This window comes from Dipodomys spectabilis, unplaced genomic scaffold (assembly GCF_019054845.1).
Source record: "Dipodomys spectabilis isolate Male_0828 unplaced genomic scaffold, ASM1905484v1 ptg000007l, whole genome shotgun sequence".
NCBI classification, from domain to species: domain Eukaryota; kingdom Metazoa; phylum Chordata; class Mammalia; order Rodentia; family Heteromyidae; genus Dipodomys; species Dipodomys spectabilis.
In genome coordinates this window covers 1424634-1439183 of record NW_024870684.1, presented here as the reverse complement: position 1 = coordinate 1439183, position 14550 = coordinate 1424634, and the positions used below count along the sequence as shown (strand labels likewise).

At 38.2% G+C, this 14550-nt stretch overlaps 1 protein-coding gene across 1 annotated transcript in view; it reads left to right on the top strand.

Moving 5' to 3' along the window:
• Prkaa2 (protein kinase AMP-activated catalytic subunit alpha 2) overlaps window positions 1-14437 on the top strand; it is a 39268-nt gene extending 24831 nt beyond the window's left edge. Inside the window, exons 5-9 of the mRNA XM_042699208.1 lie at window positions 2656-2743; window positions 5186-5410; window positions 10342-10846; window positions 12509-12635; window positions 13077-14437. Coding sequence (XP_042555142.1) covers window positions 2656-2743; window positions 5186-5410; window positions 10342-10846; window positions 12509-12635; window positions 13077-13315 — 1184 coding nt within the window. The 3' untranslated portion in view covers window positions 13316-14437. The remainder of the gene's footprint in view (window positions 1-2655; window positions 2744-5185; window positions 5411-10341; window positions 10847-12508; window positions 12636-13076) is intronic.
• Window positions 14438-14550: the final 113 nt, after the last annotated feature.

Below are 14550 nucleotides of genomic sequence, written 5' to 3'. Positions count from 1 at the left end.
CGTTTTTGTCTTCATAGTAGCTTGTTGTATTCATTTAGATACATTGGGAAATTCAGACACATCTAGAAAGTAGGGAGAGGGCTATGTCAAGGTGCATCCATCCACTCTGCGTTTCTTCCTAAGAACATGAGACTGAACTGTGGAAGGAGTGGAAGCAATACTCCTTTGAAAATCTGGTGGAAACGTGGGTACTTTCTCTGATAAATGCAAATGAAGAGTGCATAGAAAATCGGCATTCACCTTTGAAAAAAAAACAAAACCTTTGTGATCTCTTTGAATGGGTTCATGGGGATCCCATAAATCTGGGTGGGAAATTTCTCAGGGGTAGAAGATGAGAAAAAATGTATTATTTTTTTTTATGCATCAAACAGTTTCTGGGACGTAAACACACATGGAAGAGATACCAAAGTAGGGGAGTGGTGATGAAGCTTGGTCCCTGAGCTCTTACAGAGAGATGACAAAGTGCAAAGGTTCATTGTTGCTCAGAGTTTTTCTAGATTTTGTTTTTAGTTTAGATGAAACCAGGAAACTAGCTTTACTATTTCCTTTGTAAATTATGAAACTCTAGATATTTTCAGTTGAACTAAAGCTTTCCAAAGTAAAAGCTGAGGTAGGAAGATCCTTTGTAGGCATGAGTTCAAGATTAGCCTTTTTTTTTTTTATAAAAAAAAAGGAAAATAATTTGCTATGAGTTGGGGCCATCTGTCTAATTACGAGTGGTTTTTTGGTTGTTGTTGTTGTTGTTTGTTTTAAGAAAGTGCCCAGTGCCTGTGGCTCATACTTGTAAAACTAGCTTTTCAGGTGGTGGAGGCCTGATGGATGGAAGTTTGAAGCAAGCCAACAGGAAAGTGTGCCACATCCACATATAATTAACCAGCCAAATGCCAGACTGAGGTGTGGCTCAAGTATTAGAGCGTTAGCCATGAAGAAGAAAGCTGAGAGTGTGGGATCCTGAGTTTAAGTCCATACCGGCATAAACACACACACACACACACACACACACACACACACACACACACACACACACACACAGAAAAGCTTCCAAAAGACTTTAAACACACACACACACACACACACACACACACACACACACACACACACACACACACACACACACACACACACACACACACACAGAAAAGCTTCCAAAAGACTTAAAGAGAAACTTCTCTGAAGAGGAAATAAGAATGGCCAATAGACACATAAAGAAATGCTCAACTTCTCTAGCCGAAAAAGAAATGCAAATCAAAACAACATTGAGATACCATCTCACCCCAGTTAGAATGGCTATAATCAAGAACTCTAATAACAACAAATGCTGGAGGGGATGTGGCCAAAAGTGAACCCTACTGCATTGTTGGTGGAAGCATAAACTTGTTCAACCACTTTGGAAAGCAGTATGGAGGTCCCTCAAAAGATTCCACATAGAGCTCCCCTATGACCCAGCAATCCCACTTTGGGGCATTTACCCAAATGATCACAAACAAGACTATACTAAAGCTACCAGCACAACTATGTTTGTTGCAGCCTTATTTACCATAGCTAAGATATGGAACCAACCCAGATGCCCCTCAGTAGTTGAATGGATCAAGAAAATGTGGTATATATACAATGGAATTCTATGCCTCCATGAGAAAGAATTATATTGCCCCATTTGTTAGGAAATGGAAAGGCTTGGAAAAAATTATATTAAGTGAAGTAAGCCAGGCCCAAAGAAACATAGGTCCCATGGTTTCCCTTATTTGCAATAACTAGTATATGTCTAGGACAAGCAGAAATGGTCAAAAACTATGTACATATGACCATATAAGATAATGCTAAGTGAAATGAACCCCAAGATAGGGACACAAGAGGCTTTTTTTTCTTGCTTTTGTTTTAAATGTACTTATAATGTACTGTGTGATTTTTTTTCATTTCTTTTGTATGTTCTTCCCCGATGGTATGAGCCCTGTTTTCACTGTATTTGATTCCAGTGCCCTGTATCTTGTATATACATTTTTCTGGTTTGGGGAGGGGAAGGGAAATAACAAAATGTTGAAATAAGGATACAGGTTGACCCACCCATTGTAACAATGAGATGCACAGGACACTGTTGAAAATGAACTTTACAGCTTTGGTGGGTGGTGGGGAGGGAGGAGTTGGGGAGGTGGGGCGGGAAAGGATGGTAGAGGAAAAACAAAGGAGGGGATAGCAATGCTCGATAGGAAATGTACTTATTACCTTACTCATGTAACTGTAACCCCCCTGTATAGTATCTTTACAATAAAAAATACGTTAAAAAAAGAAAGGTTTCCAAAAGCATAGTGTCAAAAGTGGTAACTTCAGTTTTATTCTTTCAACTGTAGAATAATAATATTCTGTAAATAATATTTTAATGGTTTCATTTTGCAAGCAGCATAATTTAGACTAAACTCATTGTGAAGTGAATCAACATTTTTATTTAGAAAGGGATTTTAACTCCGGTCATGCGATGTTCTGTGGCTGTTGTGTGATAGTGTGTGTGCTTTGAAATACTGTCTTTCCAACTAACAAATGCTTTCTGTGGGGCTGTTAATCATTAAGATATGATTTTTATGGAGCGCTTGCAAGTTCACATCATGTTTGGATCTGTAGTTGAAATATCTCACAGCAGGTAAATAATACTTGTGCTTTCAGGACTGTCTAATATGATGTCAGATGGTGAGTTCCTACGAACGAGTTGCGGATCTCCAAATTACGCAGCCCCTGAAGTCATCTCTGGCAGGTAATAACAGGGAGTTGATCGTCATTTTATGCTCAGTCTGGTAATGTTTACTTACATGGTATTCTCTTTGAAAGGAAAGCTTTTAAATGTGGTAGAAACTATTCATGTATTTTTCAATTATAGGGGCAATGATTTAAGGTGTTTTTTTTTACATTTTATGAAGATATTGCTGTAAATTTCTTTATGAACTTTGTTCTGTTAAAAATAACTGGATCAGATCTGGATGTAACATCTGCTTCTCATTTCAGAAAAGGGCAGATAAGCACTTGCTAAGGATAAGCTAGTGTCATTTATCAGACACGATCCTTCAATAATATTTCTACATTTTATACAGTATAGAGTGTTTTATATTTTTATCCTTGGAAGAATGAAATTTTGGAGGATAATATTGTTTCAGTGTATTCAATTAGGGCTAGAGTTGTGGACTCTTAAGAGTCCTTGCCTTAGTATTCAGAAGTCCTTTTGTTCCATTACTCAGAATAGCGGGAAGGGGAAGGAGGAAGGAAGAAGAAAAATGAAGTTAAACTGTACAAGTGGAAAACTGGATACTGATGGCTCATACCTATAATCCTAGCTACTCAGGAGGCTGAGATCTGAGGATCATAGTTTGAAGCCAACCCAGGCAGTCAGGTTCATGAGACTCTTTACCTCCAGCCAATCACTAAAAAGCCAGAAGTGGAGGTGTGGTTCAAGTGCTAGAGTGCCAAACTAGAGCAAAAAAACTAAGAAATAGTGCCCAGGTCCTGAGTTAAAGGTCCAGTACTGGCACAAAAACAAGCAAACAACAGCAAAAAAAATCCCATACAAAGTGGATTCTGTATTTGTTCATATAATTTACTCAGTGGTGCTATTTGAACATGTTTATGTGGATTGCAGGGGAGAGGTTAATTTTCTGCATGGTCAGAATCTCTAAGAGAAAATACTGGAAGGGTACCGTTGGAATTACTTTGTCTGTCTGGGCTGCTGTAATGATACCACCGTAGCCAGAGTGGCTAAGGAACACTGGAAATTTATGTCCCACAGTTCCCAGGGCTGGGAATCCAAGATCAAGGCGCTGGCAGGTTTGGTGTGTGTGTGTGTGACAGGGCCTATTCCTTGTGGTCCTCTGCTCCTCACTCAGAGCTCCTGTGAGATTGTTCAGGGGGTGATCCCTTTGAAGCCCATTTTTGAAAGGTTTACTCCTATGACCTAATTTCCTGGAAGTCCTTACCTCCTATTATCATCATTCAGGGGGTTAGCATTTTAATTCATGGATGTTTGGAGGACATAAACATCAGTCCTTGCAAGGGATCTTGGCAATATAGCGAATAATGCGAGGGGAAGTACTTATTTATGTTTTCATTCATTTAGTTATTATTTTTCACAGCTCTGGGGTTTGAACTCAGGGGCCTTACACTTGCTGTACACTCGCTCTATGACTTGAGCCACACCCTCAGGCCTTTTTGCTCTAGTTATTTTTCAGATAGGGTTTCATTTTTTTTTCCCCTGGGTGGATTTGGATTATGATCCCTTCTCCTTGTGCTTTCCATTTAGCTGGACTTACAAGGTATACACTGCCGTGTCCACCTTGTTTGTTCAGATGCCTTCTCACCAACTTTTTGCTTGAGCTGGCCTCCAGCTGGAGTCCTTCTGGGTCTCTGCCTCCTGAGTAGCTGAGGTTACAGACATATACCACCACACCCAGCCAGGGACAGGAATTTTTGTAAAAACAGATTCTATTCTTTTTGCTGGAGTTGTAGAAATTCGTTCTGTTACTTCAGAAGTAGCCTTGAGTTTTGTAATATGATACTGGGGTAGCTTTGTTGCTGTATAAAAGAGGAAAAAGGTGGGGCAAGATGTCCCAGGTTATGTGGAGCCAAGCTAAGTTTAGTACTATGAGCTAGCAAGCATTAGAATGGAAGGAGTAGGCACCCCGATACTGTGATAGAGGTAAATAGTACCCACATAGTACTAATTAGAGTTTCAAACAGATACATAACCGGTAAGATTTACATGATGTGTGCTATATACTATAGTACTGTTTTGTTTGTTTGTTTTTCAAATTTATGGTTCTGTTTGTTTTTTTTTAAAGCTACTTTAGAATGTCATAATTTTTTAATTAGTAACTTAACAATGAAGTGAGCTTGGAAACAAACACAAATGGTAGATTCTCTTGGAAAACTTGTGTAGTAATTGGATAAACCAATTGAGTGTTAGAAATAGCCACATACCTCATTAGTCTTTGAAGATCAAAATATACTGCATCCATATTACCTCTTTGCTCCCCCTCCTTCCCTCTTCCCTCCTTTACTTTTCCCTCCCTCTCTCCCTATGCAAATATATGCATATACACATATATGGATGTGCTCACACACATATATATTTTATGTATGTATGCACAAGGTACATGCAGATGAGAAAAAAATGATGCTTGCATTTTGAGTTTGTATTGTCTTTGTTTAGATTGTATGCAGGTCCTGAGGTTGATATCTGGAGCTGTGGTGTGATCTTGTATGCCCTTCTTTGTGGCACCCTCCCTTTTGATGATGAGCATGTGCCTACATTGTTTAAGAAGATCCGAGGAGGTGTGTTTTATATTCCAGAGTATCTCAACCGCTCTGTGGCCACTCTCCTGATGCATATGCTACAGGTTGACCCCCTGAAACGTGCAACTATCAAAGACATAAGGTGATTATTGGTTTTGCTCCTATTTTGCACATTCTCTCATTGTAATAATAGTGATGCTGCTTGAGCACTTGCTTTATGCCAGGCTTTATAATACTTTCTATGTGTTTTAAAGATGAGTAGGTATGGTAGTGCATGCTTATAATCATAGCACTTGGGAAACTGAGGCAGGAGAGCTTGAGGACACAGTGAGTCCCAGACCAGCCTAGGCTACATAGAGAACCTGTCTCAGGGACAAGGGGTAGGGTTGGGGGGGATGGGGGCTTAGAGAACATAATTTTATTGGCTTTATTTTGCAAACCTAATCTTGTCCCTTGCCTTCTAAATACTGCATTGGTGCTGAAACTTATCAGTGACAGTATCGAGGCAAGGTAGGAGATTCTGTATAGGAAGGCCCTGCATTCCTGATGTCTCATTTTCTGCCTTTCCCACCCTGGTCCCCACATTGCACTTGCGCTTGTTTCTCAGAGGTAACGTTGACTTTTGGTTTTGTGTTTTCCTTCATATTATTAGCCCTCATGCCTTTCTTGCCTTTTTTGACCCGGTAGCTTTCCCATTCATTCTTCCTAGTTCCGTTCACACGGTACCTCCCTTTGAAATCACTTGAGGTCCTCCAGGCATTGTGGGAGCTTCTACTTCTGTGATGTCAGCATCTGTTATGCCTTTTTATTTCATTCCCCTCCTAGATCTGGGTGTTTTCCAGAGTAACTTTCACCTCTCTGTGCTATGACTGATGTGCTATGAATTATGATAGATTTTGTCTCACTCACCTTCCTATTTATGGTGTTACAAGGTCTAAGAATATATTAAGTGCTCAGAAAAATATATGAGGAAATCCTAAATGGAAAAATAGAAGGCATGTATTTATGGGTACTTCATGAAATAATAAAAAGTTTTGCTACTTTTTAAAAAAATCCTGTAGCCACTAGTGGATTTACTGTGAAAGATCCCGTCTTATATGAGAAACTGTCCAGTAGGGTCGCTGGTGCTGCTTTGAACATGACCTTGATGTAGCACATTGGCATTGCTTGTTTCGTGGTTCATGGTTTTGTTCTTATCTTAGAGTTCATACATGTTGGCTAACAAGCACATTCTTTTTGTTTTATTTTACTTTTTTTGTGTGCTATGGATTCAAGCTTGTACATGCTAGGCAAGCTTTCTATGGCTGAGCTACACCTCAGCACCAAGCAATTCTTTTAAGCTCTTTTCAGAGCCTTTCCCCTTTCCTTCCTAAATCAGAATGACTATTTTGAGACCTGTGATCCTTGGGACATGTAAAATGGCTAAGATGCTAGTTTATGGGACTGCTCTAGAGCTTTTGCAAGCAAGGACTGACAATTCCTTTTGCATCTATGTATTTATTGCTTTCTTTCTCCGCTTCTTCACTGTTCCAGGTCTCATGTTTAAAAATGTAGAAGTGTAAATTATACCCACCAGATTTAGTTATGGAAATGAACTTCACAGGAGGAAAAAAAAAAGATCCTTGTGTTCACAGTTCTTTAGAATAAATAGTTCTCCTAATTGGATTTTCCTCCCTACAAAAATGAAACATGCTGATGTACTTGAGCTTGCTTTCATGAGCATTATAAATTTAGAATAGTGAAAAGGGTTGGTTACATTATTTAGAAACAATTGTTTGCATATTTATAGACTTTAGAAAGAAAAATGCAGATAAGTCTATAGAGTTTATTTGCTCATAAACAGAGGGTATAAAATAGTATCACTTATTTCTCTATGTAATATGTAAAAATTTGAACTTATACTTTCTACTATTTTCATTAGTATATATTCAGCTTTTCAAGTTTTGAAAATTCTTAATTTGATAAAATATGGCTTCATAGGCAAAAGGGTTATAATTTACTGAACAATTTCTATATACTAAGCTACCTTACTATATTGACTTACTATATTGATTTTTAATAGATAAGTATATTTATTATCATGTACCAAGCATGAAACTGAAGCTTATGTTACATTGTGATTTAGTTATGTGTTCATTTGCCCCTCTTAAGCTATAAATTCCTTTAGATTCAGGATCAAACATTCATATCAAAATATATAATGTTTGATAAAAATTTGATTCTTAAAAAAATCAATTATCTTTTAAGTATTTGTATAAAGGAGCTTCAAATATTTAATGTTTGTTGGTTGAAAATTACATAACTAATAAAGGGCCAAATTGGGGATCAGTTCAAAACTTGACTGAATTAAAAACCTATGCTGTTTACAGTTAAACTGCTAGACCTGTTTGGTCATACACAGGCACACATATACACAGACATATACATGCAATGCATATCTAATATACATCATACAATATGTAAAATTTAATCATATATACAGTATAATACATATCATATAATCACATATATCCTACCGTTGTATATATACACACACAGTTGTATGTATACACACATGCTATTGTGTGTGTGTATATATATATATACAATTATATGTATAATGTTATAACTACTGTCCTACAGCTTTGTATAAGTTAAATATTAATAATTACCTGAAAAGCAAGAATGTTTCCAATTTCAGTGTTTAGTAGATGTTTTTACCAGTAAAAAATTCTTTATCCAGAAAGCTGAAATCTGAATTGCTCAGTATCCACTACAGTGTGCTGCTCAAGAAAGTTTAAATTAGGGATGCTCAAACTGTCTGACAATTATCTTTTTTTTTTTTTTTTTTTTGGGTCCAATCGTGGGGCCTGAACTCTGGGCCTGGGTGCTGTCCTTCAGCTCTTCAGCTCAAGGCTAGCGCTCTACCACTTGAGCCACAGCACCACTTCTGGCTTTTTTCTTTTTGCATATGTGGTGCTGAGGAATCGAACCCAGGGCCTCATGCATGCAAGGCAAGCGCTCTACCACTGAGCCACCTTCCCAGGCCCACAATTGTTTATCTTAAAGTAAGCAATTGGAGGTTAGTAAAGAACTTCCCTATTTATTTGTTTACTTAATCATTTTTGCTTTTATCTATATATTTTACATCTGCTCTTTGAAAGATTCTCTGGTAAATTCTGGAAATATAACAGGTAACAAGAGATATATTGTGTTCATGGAAAACAGAACTTTTTGCTCTCTCTGGTTCTTTAAGCCTAGTGATAGTGATTAATGGTATTGTTATTAAAAGTGACAAGTCTGAAGTTTAGTGGCTGTGTGTGAGTTCTGGTTCTTCAGTTTATGGGCCTATTAACACCTTTGCTTTTTAGTTACTTTATCTTTATAGGGGTTATTATATGTAGTTATCATTTTTTCAGGTCTGAAAAAGTTGAATATCAGAAACTTCAAATATTCAACTTAACATAAAGAAGCTCAGTTGGGTGTGGTGCTATACAATGGGCACCCCAGCTGTGTGTCTAGAAATAGACACACAGATGTCTAGAAGTGGCTATTCTAGACACTTTATATAAATGACTTCATAAAGTTTATGACTTCTTGTGTCTGGCTTCTTTCATTTAGCATAATCTTTTCAAAGTACTTCAATAGAGAAGCATGTATCAGTAATCCATTCCTTTTTTGCTTGAAAAATATTCACATAAGTGTTTGGAAAAATAGTATTTTAAGTCTTTCAGATAATGGTAATATTGTCCTCTATTATGAAACAAAGGTTAACAAACTAGTTTTCAGTGTCTAATGAGAAAAGATATCAACAAGCTTTTGTGTATGTATACATGCGACATTCCTAGTGCTTGAACTCAGGGCACTGTTCATGAGCTCTTTTGTGTGAGGCTAGCACTCTACTAGTTGAGTCACAGTTCCATTTCTAGCTTTTTGGTAGAAAATCTAAGAGTTTCATGAACTTTCCTTCTTTGGCTAGCTTTGAACCACAATCCTTAGATCTTAGCCTCTTGAGTATTTAGGATTATAGGATTGAGCCACTGGCACCCAGTTTCAATGAGTTTTTGAATTCCACTACACTATAACCAATTGGTCTGTCCTACGTATTGAGTGGATCTCTGACATATGTTTGATTCAGACATACCATGCATTATCGATCTATGCAGATTTCTCCAAGTGGCGATTTATTGTATTATACACTATCAAAAAAAATCATTGTCATTATTACCAACACCAGCTTCATTAAAAAGTCATTAAGTATTAGGAAATTCTGAAACCTTAGGAGGCAAATACAAATTATAAAGTTCTAGGTTTTTTTTTTTGTTTTATGTTTTTTGTTTTTGCTTGATACCTTGAATCTTTTTTTTTTCAAGTTCAAGGTTATATTATTTTTTTTATTGTGAAAATACTGTACAGAGGGGTTGCAATTACATAGGCAAGATAATGAGTACATTTCTTATCAAGCATTGCAGCCTCCTCTGTTTCCCCTTCCCATCTTCCCCCTGCTCCCCCTGCCCCCCGACCTAATCCTCCTCCCCACTCCCCCCCACCAAAGTTGTAAAGTTCGTTTTCAACATAATGACTTGTACATCTCATTGTAGCAATGGGTCCACCTGTATCCCTATTTAAACAATTTGTTTTTTCCCTTCCCCTCCACAAATTATACCAACATCAAATACGATAAGTTGATGTTAGGGAAATGAACCCTAAGATATGTATTCAATTTTTTTCTTTCATGTGATTGTTTCTAACACATTTATAAGATTATTTCTTTGTTGCTTTGTATGTCCCTCCCCCACGGTATAACCCCTGCTTTCACTGTATTTGATGTTGGAATCTTTTCTTTTTGGCAACAGATACAGATAGTTGCTTTCCTGAAGCTCATGTTGTTCATTTTGCATGATGCGTCAGCTTGCCCAAGTTCTGAATAATGGTGGGTTACTGAAAGGGAGGGATGAACTTGCCCAGGGTCACATATCTGTTGAGACTAGAGAGCAGATCTTTTGGGAATGTTATATTTTCCCCCATATCTAAATTATTTGGGGCTTGTCAAAACATGTTCTTAAAACAGTGTGTTGTGTTTTTTCCCCTTAGAGAGCATGAATGGTTTAAACAAGATTTGCCCACTTACCTATTTCCTGAAGACCCCTCTTACGATGCTAATGTCATTGATGATGAGGCTATAAAAGAAGTGTGTGAAAAGTTTGAATGTACAGAATCAGAAGTAATGAACAGTCTATATAGCGGTGACCCTCAAGATCAGCTTGCTGTGGCCTACCATCTTATCATTGACAATCGGAGAATCATGAACCAAGCCAGTGAATTCTACCTGGCCTCTAGTCCTCCAACTGGCTCCTTTATGGATGACAGTGCCATGCATATTCCCCCAGGCCTGAAGCCTCATCCAGAAAGAATGCCACCTCTAATAGCAGACAGCCCCAAAGCACGGTGTCCCCTGGATGCTCTCAATACAACAAAGCCCAAATCCTTAGCTGTGAAAAAAGCCAAGTGGCACCTTGGGATCCGAAGTCAGAGCAAGCCATATGACATCATGGCTGAAGTTTACCGAGCTATGAAACAGCTGGATTTTGAATGGAAGGTAGGAGATTGTAGTCACTTGTTGAAGACATTTTCCTATGTAGTAAGTTGTCTGGGTGGCTGAGTTTCAAAAACATCAGTAAAAAGTTGGTTTGAGCCGGGTACCGGTGGCTCACGCCTGCAATCCTAGCTACTCAGGAGGCTGCGATCTGAGGACTGTGGTTCAAAGCAAGCCTGGGCAGGAAAGTCCACGAGACTCTTATCTCCAATAACCAGGAGAAAACCGTAAGTGGTCCTGTGGCTCAAGTGGTAGAGCGCTAGCCTTGAGCTGAAGAGCGCAGGGACAGCACTCAAGGCTCAGAGTTTAAGCCCTATGACCGACAAAAAAAAAAAAATTGGTTTTGATTAAGATACAGATTTAGTCGGCTTGATCTAGCTGACTCCTTAAACCTCATTCTTTCTAATAACATACACATAAAAAACAAATGTGTCCTGATGAAGAGCTGTTGGATGTTGGAGAGTTAGATCTTTTGAAATAGAGAATAGCTTTTACAGCCTAGGAACAAAAAGTAACCAGCTTGAAATTATGTGAGAAAAATAGCCTGTTTCTTTGTGCTTCCTAGAAACAAAAGCTGCAGAGTCTTCCAAGCTAGTGTTGTTTTTTTTTTTTTTTTCATTTTCTTTTCAGGAAGTCTTTTCTCCTCCTCTTCTCTTTTTGCTTTGTCTGTGGCAGAGGAGAGGATAGGTGGCTGTGATAGCTAGTGGTCTTCAGGCCATTTTGTTCAGACAACACTTTTCTCCATGCTGAAAACACACTATCTTGTGCTTTTAGCCCTTTGTTAAGCAATATTTTCCTTACTATCAGCCCACATTTAACTTCATTCATTCATTTTCATTTCAATTCTATTTGAATTGATGTGGGGACCTTTTTTTTTTTTATTACAAATATCCTTTCATGGGCTGGGAAGGTGGCTCAGTGGTAGAGCGCTTGCCTTGCATGCCTGAGGCCCTGGGTTCGATTCCTCAGCACCACATAAGCAAAAAAAAAAAAAGTGACAAATATCCTTTCATTCTGGTTCTTGAGGACTCTGGACCTTTTTTCAGATGAAGAAGAAAAATTCTAACTAATCATGTTTTTATTTTGACATGTGTGGGAAACCACTCACTTTTTTCATTACTTTCAATGAATAAATAAAATAATGTTTTCTTAAAGCAAAAAAAAAAAATCTGCCTTTTCTGATGTAGTTTTATTTTAAAAGATGTCAGTGGCTTTCTATTTACTGAAAAATAAAATGAAACTAAATTGATAGATGTTTTGAAAACCCAGAATCTTTTTTATCTGAGCTGCTTTAAAAGGCAAATACTGTCTTCCTCATGGACTTACGAATTAATTTGACACCTGTGCCATTAGCATGTTAGTCCCCTTTCTTCCTTCCTTCCTCCCCTTATTAATCAGTGAGAGTATTCAAGCACAAGCTAGACCACTAAGATTATTCCCAATATTTACCATGCATCTGGAGTGAAGGTCAGGTACTGTGTCATCTCTGAGTTTACCAACAGTAACATTAGTAGGATTAAGTAAATGCTACAAGTAAACTAGCTGTAATGCTGCCACCAACAACTAAAAAAGAATCAGAAATTCCTACAGTACCTTCAGTTGCTTGGTTTTTCAGTAAGAAAGACAAGGTATAGTTTGTAATGGTGCACTGTTTTCCTGTCTTAGGTAGTGAATGCATACCATCTTCGAGTAAGAAGAAAAAATCCAGTGACTGGCAATTATGTGAAAATGAGCTTACAGCTTTACCTGGTCGACAACCGGAGTTATCTTTTGGATTTTAAAAGCATTGATGGTAAGGAAGCTAAGCAGGCATGAGGTCTGAGAAGATAAAGCTTGGCACTAGTGGAACCAGGTGTTAAGACCATCTCAAAGAAATGGTGGGTAGGTCTTCTCCTTTTTAAAGTCATTGAACTTTAACCCAAATGTCAACAACATGATACATACATCCATACGTACATACATACATGCATGAGATATGCTTCTTCACATACAGCCATGATAGTTCCATGATAGCTGCCTTCTCTGAGAAGGTTTTAGGGGCCACACTGCCTCCGTGAAGGAGTTCTGATGAGGATCATCTGTTAGGATTGTGCCAGGGAAGAAGTAGCAACCCCTCTACTTGCAAATGGAAGCAAATGGATGGTCTTGTTCAGATGCATTTACTTCATACGTTTCATGAGCAGGATGTGGGCAAACACACTGTTCATATGCACTGTTCTTTGGCCTGTTTCAGATGAGGTGGTGGAGCAAAGGTCTGGTTCCTCTACACCTCAGCGTTCCTGTTCCGCTGCCGGCTTACACAGACCAAGATCCAGCTTTGATTCCACAACTGCGGAGAACCATTCTCTTTCTGGCTCTCTCACTGGCTCTTTGACTGGAAGCACTTTGTCCTCCGTTGCCCCTCGCCTGGGCAGTCACACCATGGACTTTTTTGAAATGTGTGCCAGTTTGATCACTGCATTAGCCCGCTGATAATCTTCCATTGGTTTCTGTCTTTCTGTTACTGCACTGTGAAAATCAGATTTATCCTTTAAATTGTTATCTCACTTCTGGATATTACATAATCTACAGATATTGAGAGACATGAGTATTTCAGGGGACATGCAACGTCACTGAAATTACTGAAAACAAAAGAGTCGACAATTTAATTCTATTGTGCCTATCATAACTTCGCATAGGCATTATCGTTAATGGGTGAACATTGGAGAAGCCTGTTAATTCACAGTTGTGAGTTCACTACACCTGATGAACGCATCTCACTGATGAACCATCTGACCTCAGGGTGGTTTGGCAATACCTTCTCACTTCACTTTTTTAGTGTACATTAATACATTTTGCTTCCTAAATTTCCCAAGGTTTTTTTAAGATGTGTTTATGCTTCCAATTGTCTTGCACAAGCTCAAAATACAAAATAACCAGTACCAAAATATTATTTAAAAGTTATCCAAAACCCCTGAAACCAAATTCTAAACTTTGTACAAATACTGCCTGGTGTTTACCAGAATCAGCTGTGGTCTTGTTCAGGTTCCAGGTTCCATAGAAACAGCTGTGAATGCCTCAGGGCTTTAGCTTGAGATTTCTCCGAATCATGTAGATCATAACAGACTTCCAGGTTCTACTTCATTTGGATGGCAGCATTCATTACCTTTTCCAGAAGTGTATGTAAGTTGAAAGCAGATCTCCAAAACCTGCTTTTCTCAGATTTTTTTTTTTGTTTTTTTGCATTTTATCCTAAATGATAAAACAGTATACTATAGAACCTGGAGCAGAGGGTAGCGCAATGCTATTAAGCTAACATGTACAAGGTTCATTCCCTACCACCAGAAAGATAAACAACACAAGCAAAGATAGTAGAAAGTAATATATCAACAATCCCTTAACAGTGAATGCTTTTATCTTCTCTGTGAGTTTGGAGTTTGAGGGGGCAGATTGGCTTGGGTCCTATGGTATCTGTACCAACTCTCCATTTGAAGTTTAAAATGGCTACCAACACACTTCTTCCCACCTCTCACCTGGAACCAGTGTCTTTGTTTATTGTTTTATCTTCGGTGATTGTTTGACAGTTTTGCTTTGTTTTGTTTTGTTTCTGTGTGTGTGAAGGTCCTGGGGCTTGAACTCAGAGCTTGGGCACTGTCCCTGTTTTTTTTTTGTTTGTTTGTTTTTGTTTTAACTCAAGGCTAGCGCTCTACCACTTGAGCCACAGCTCC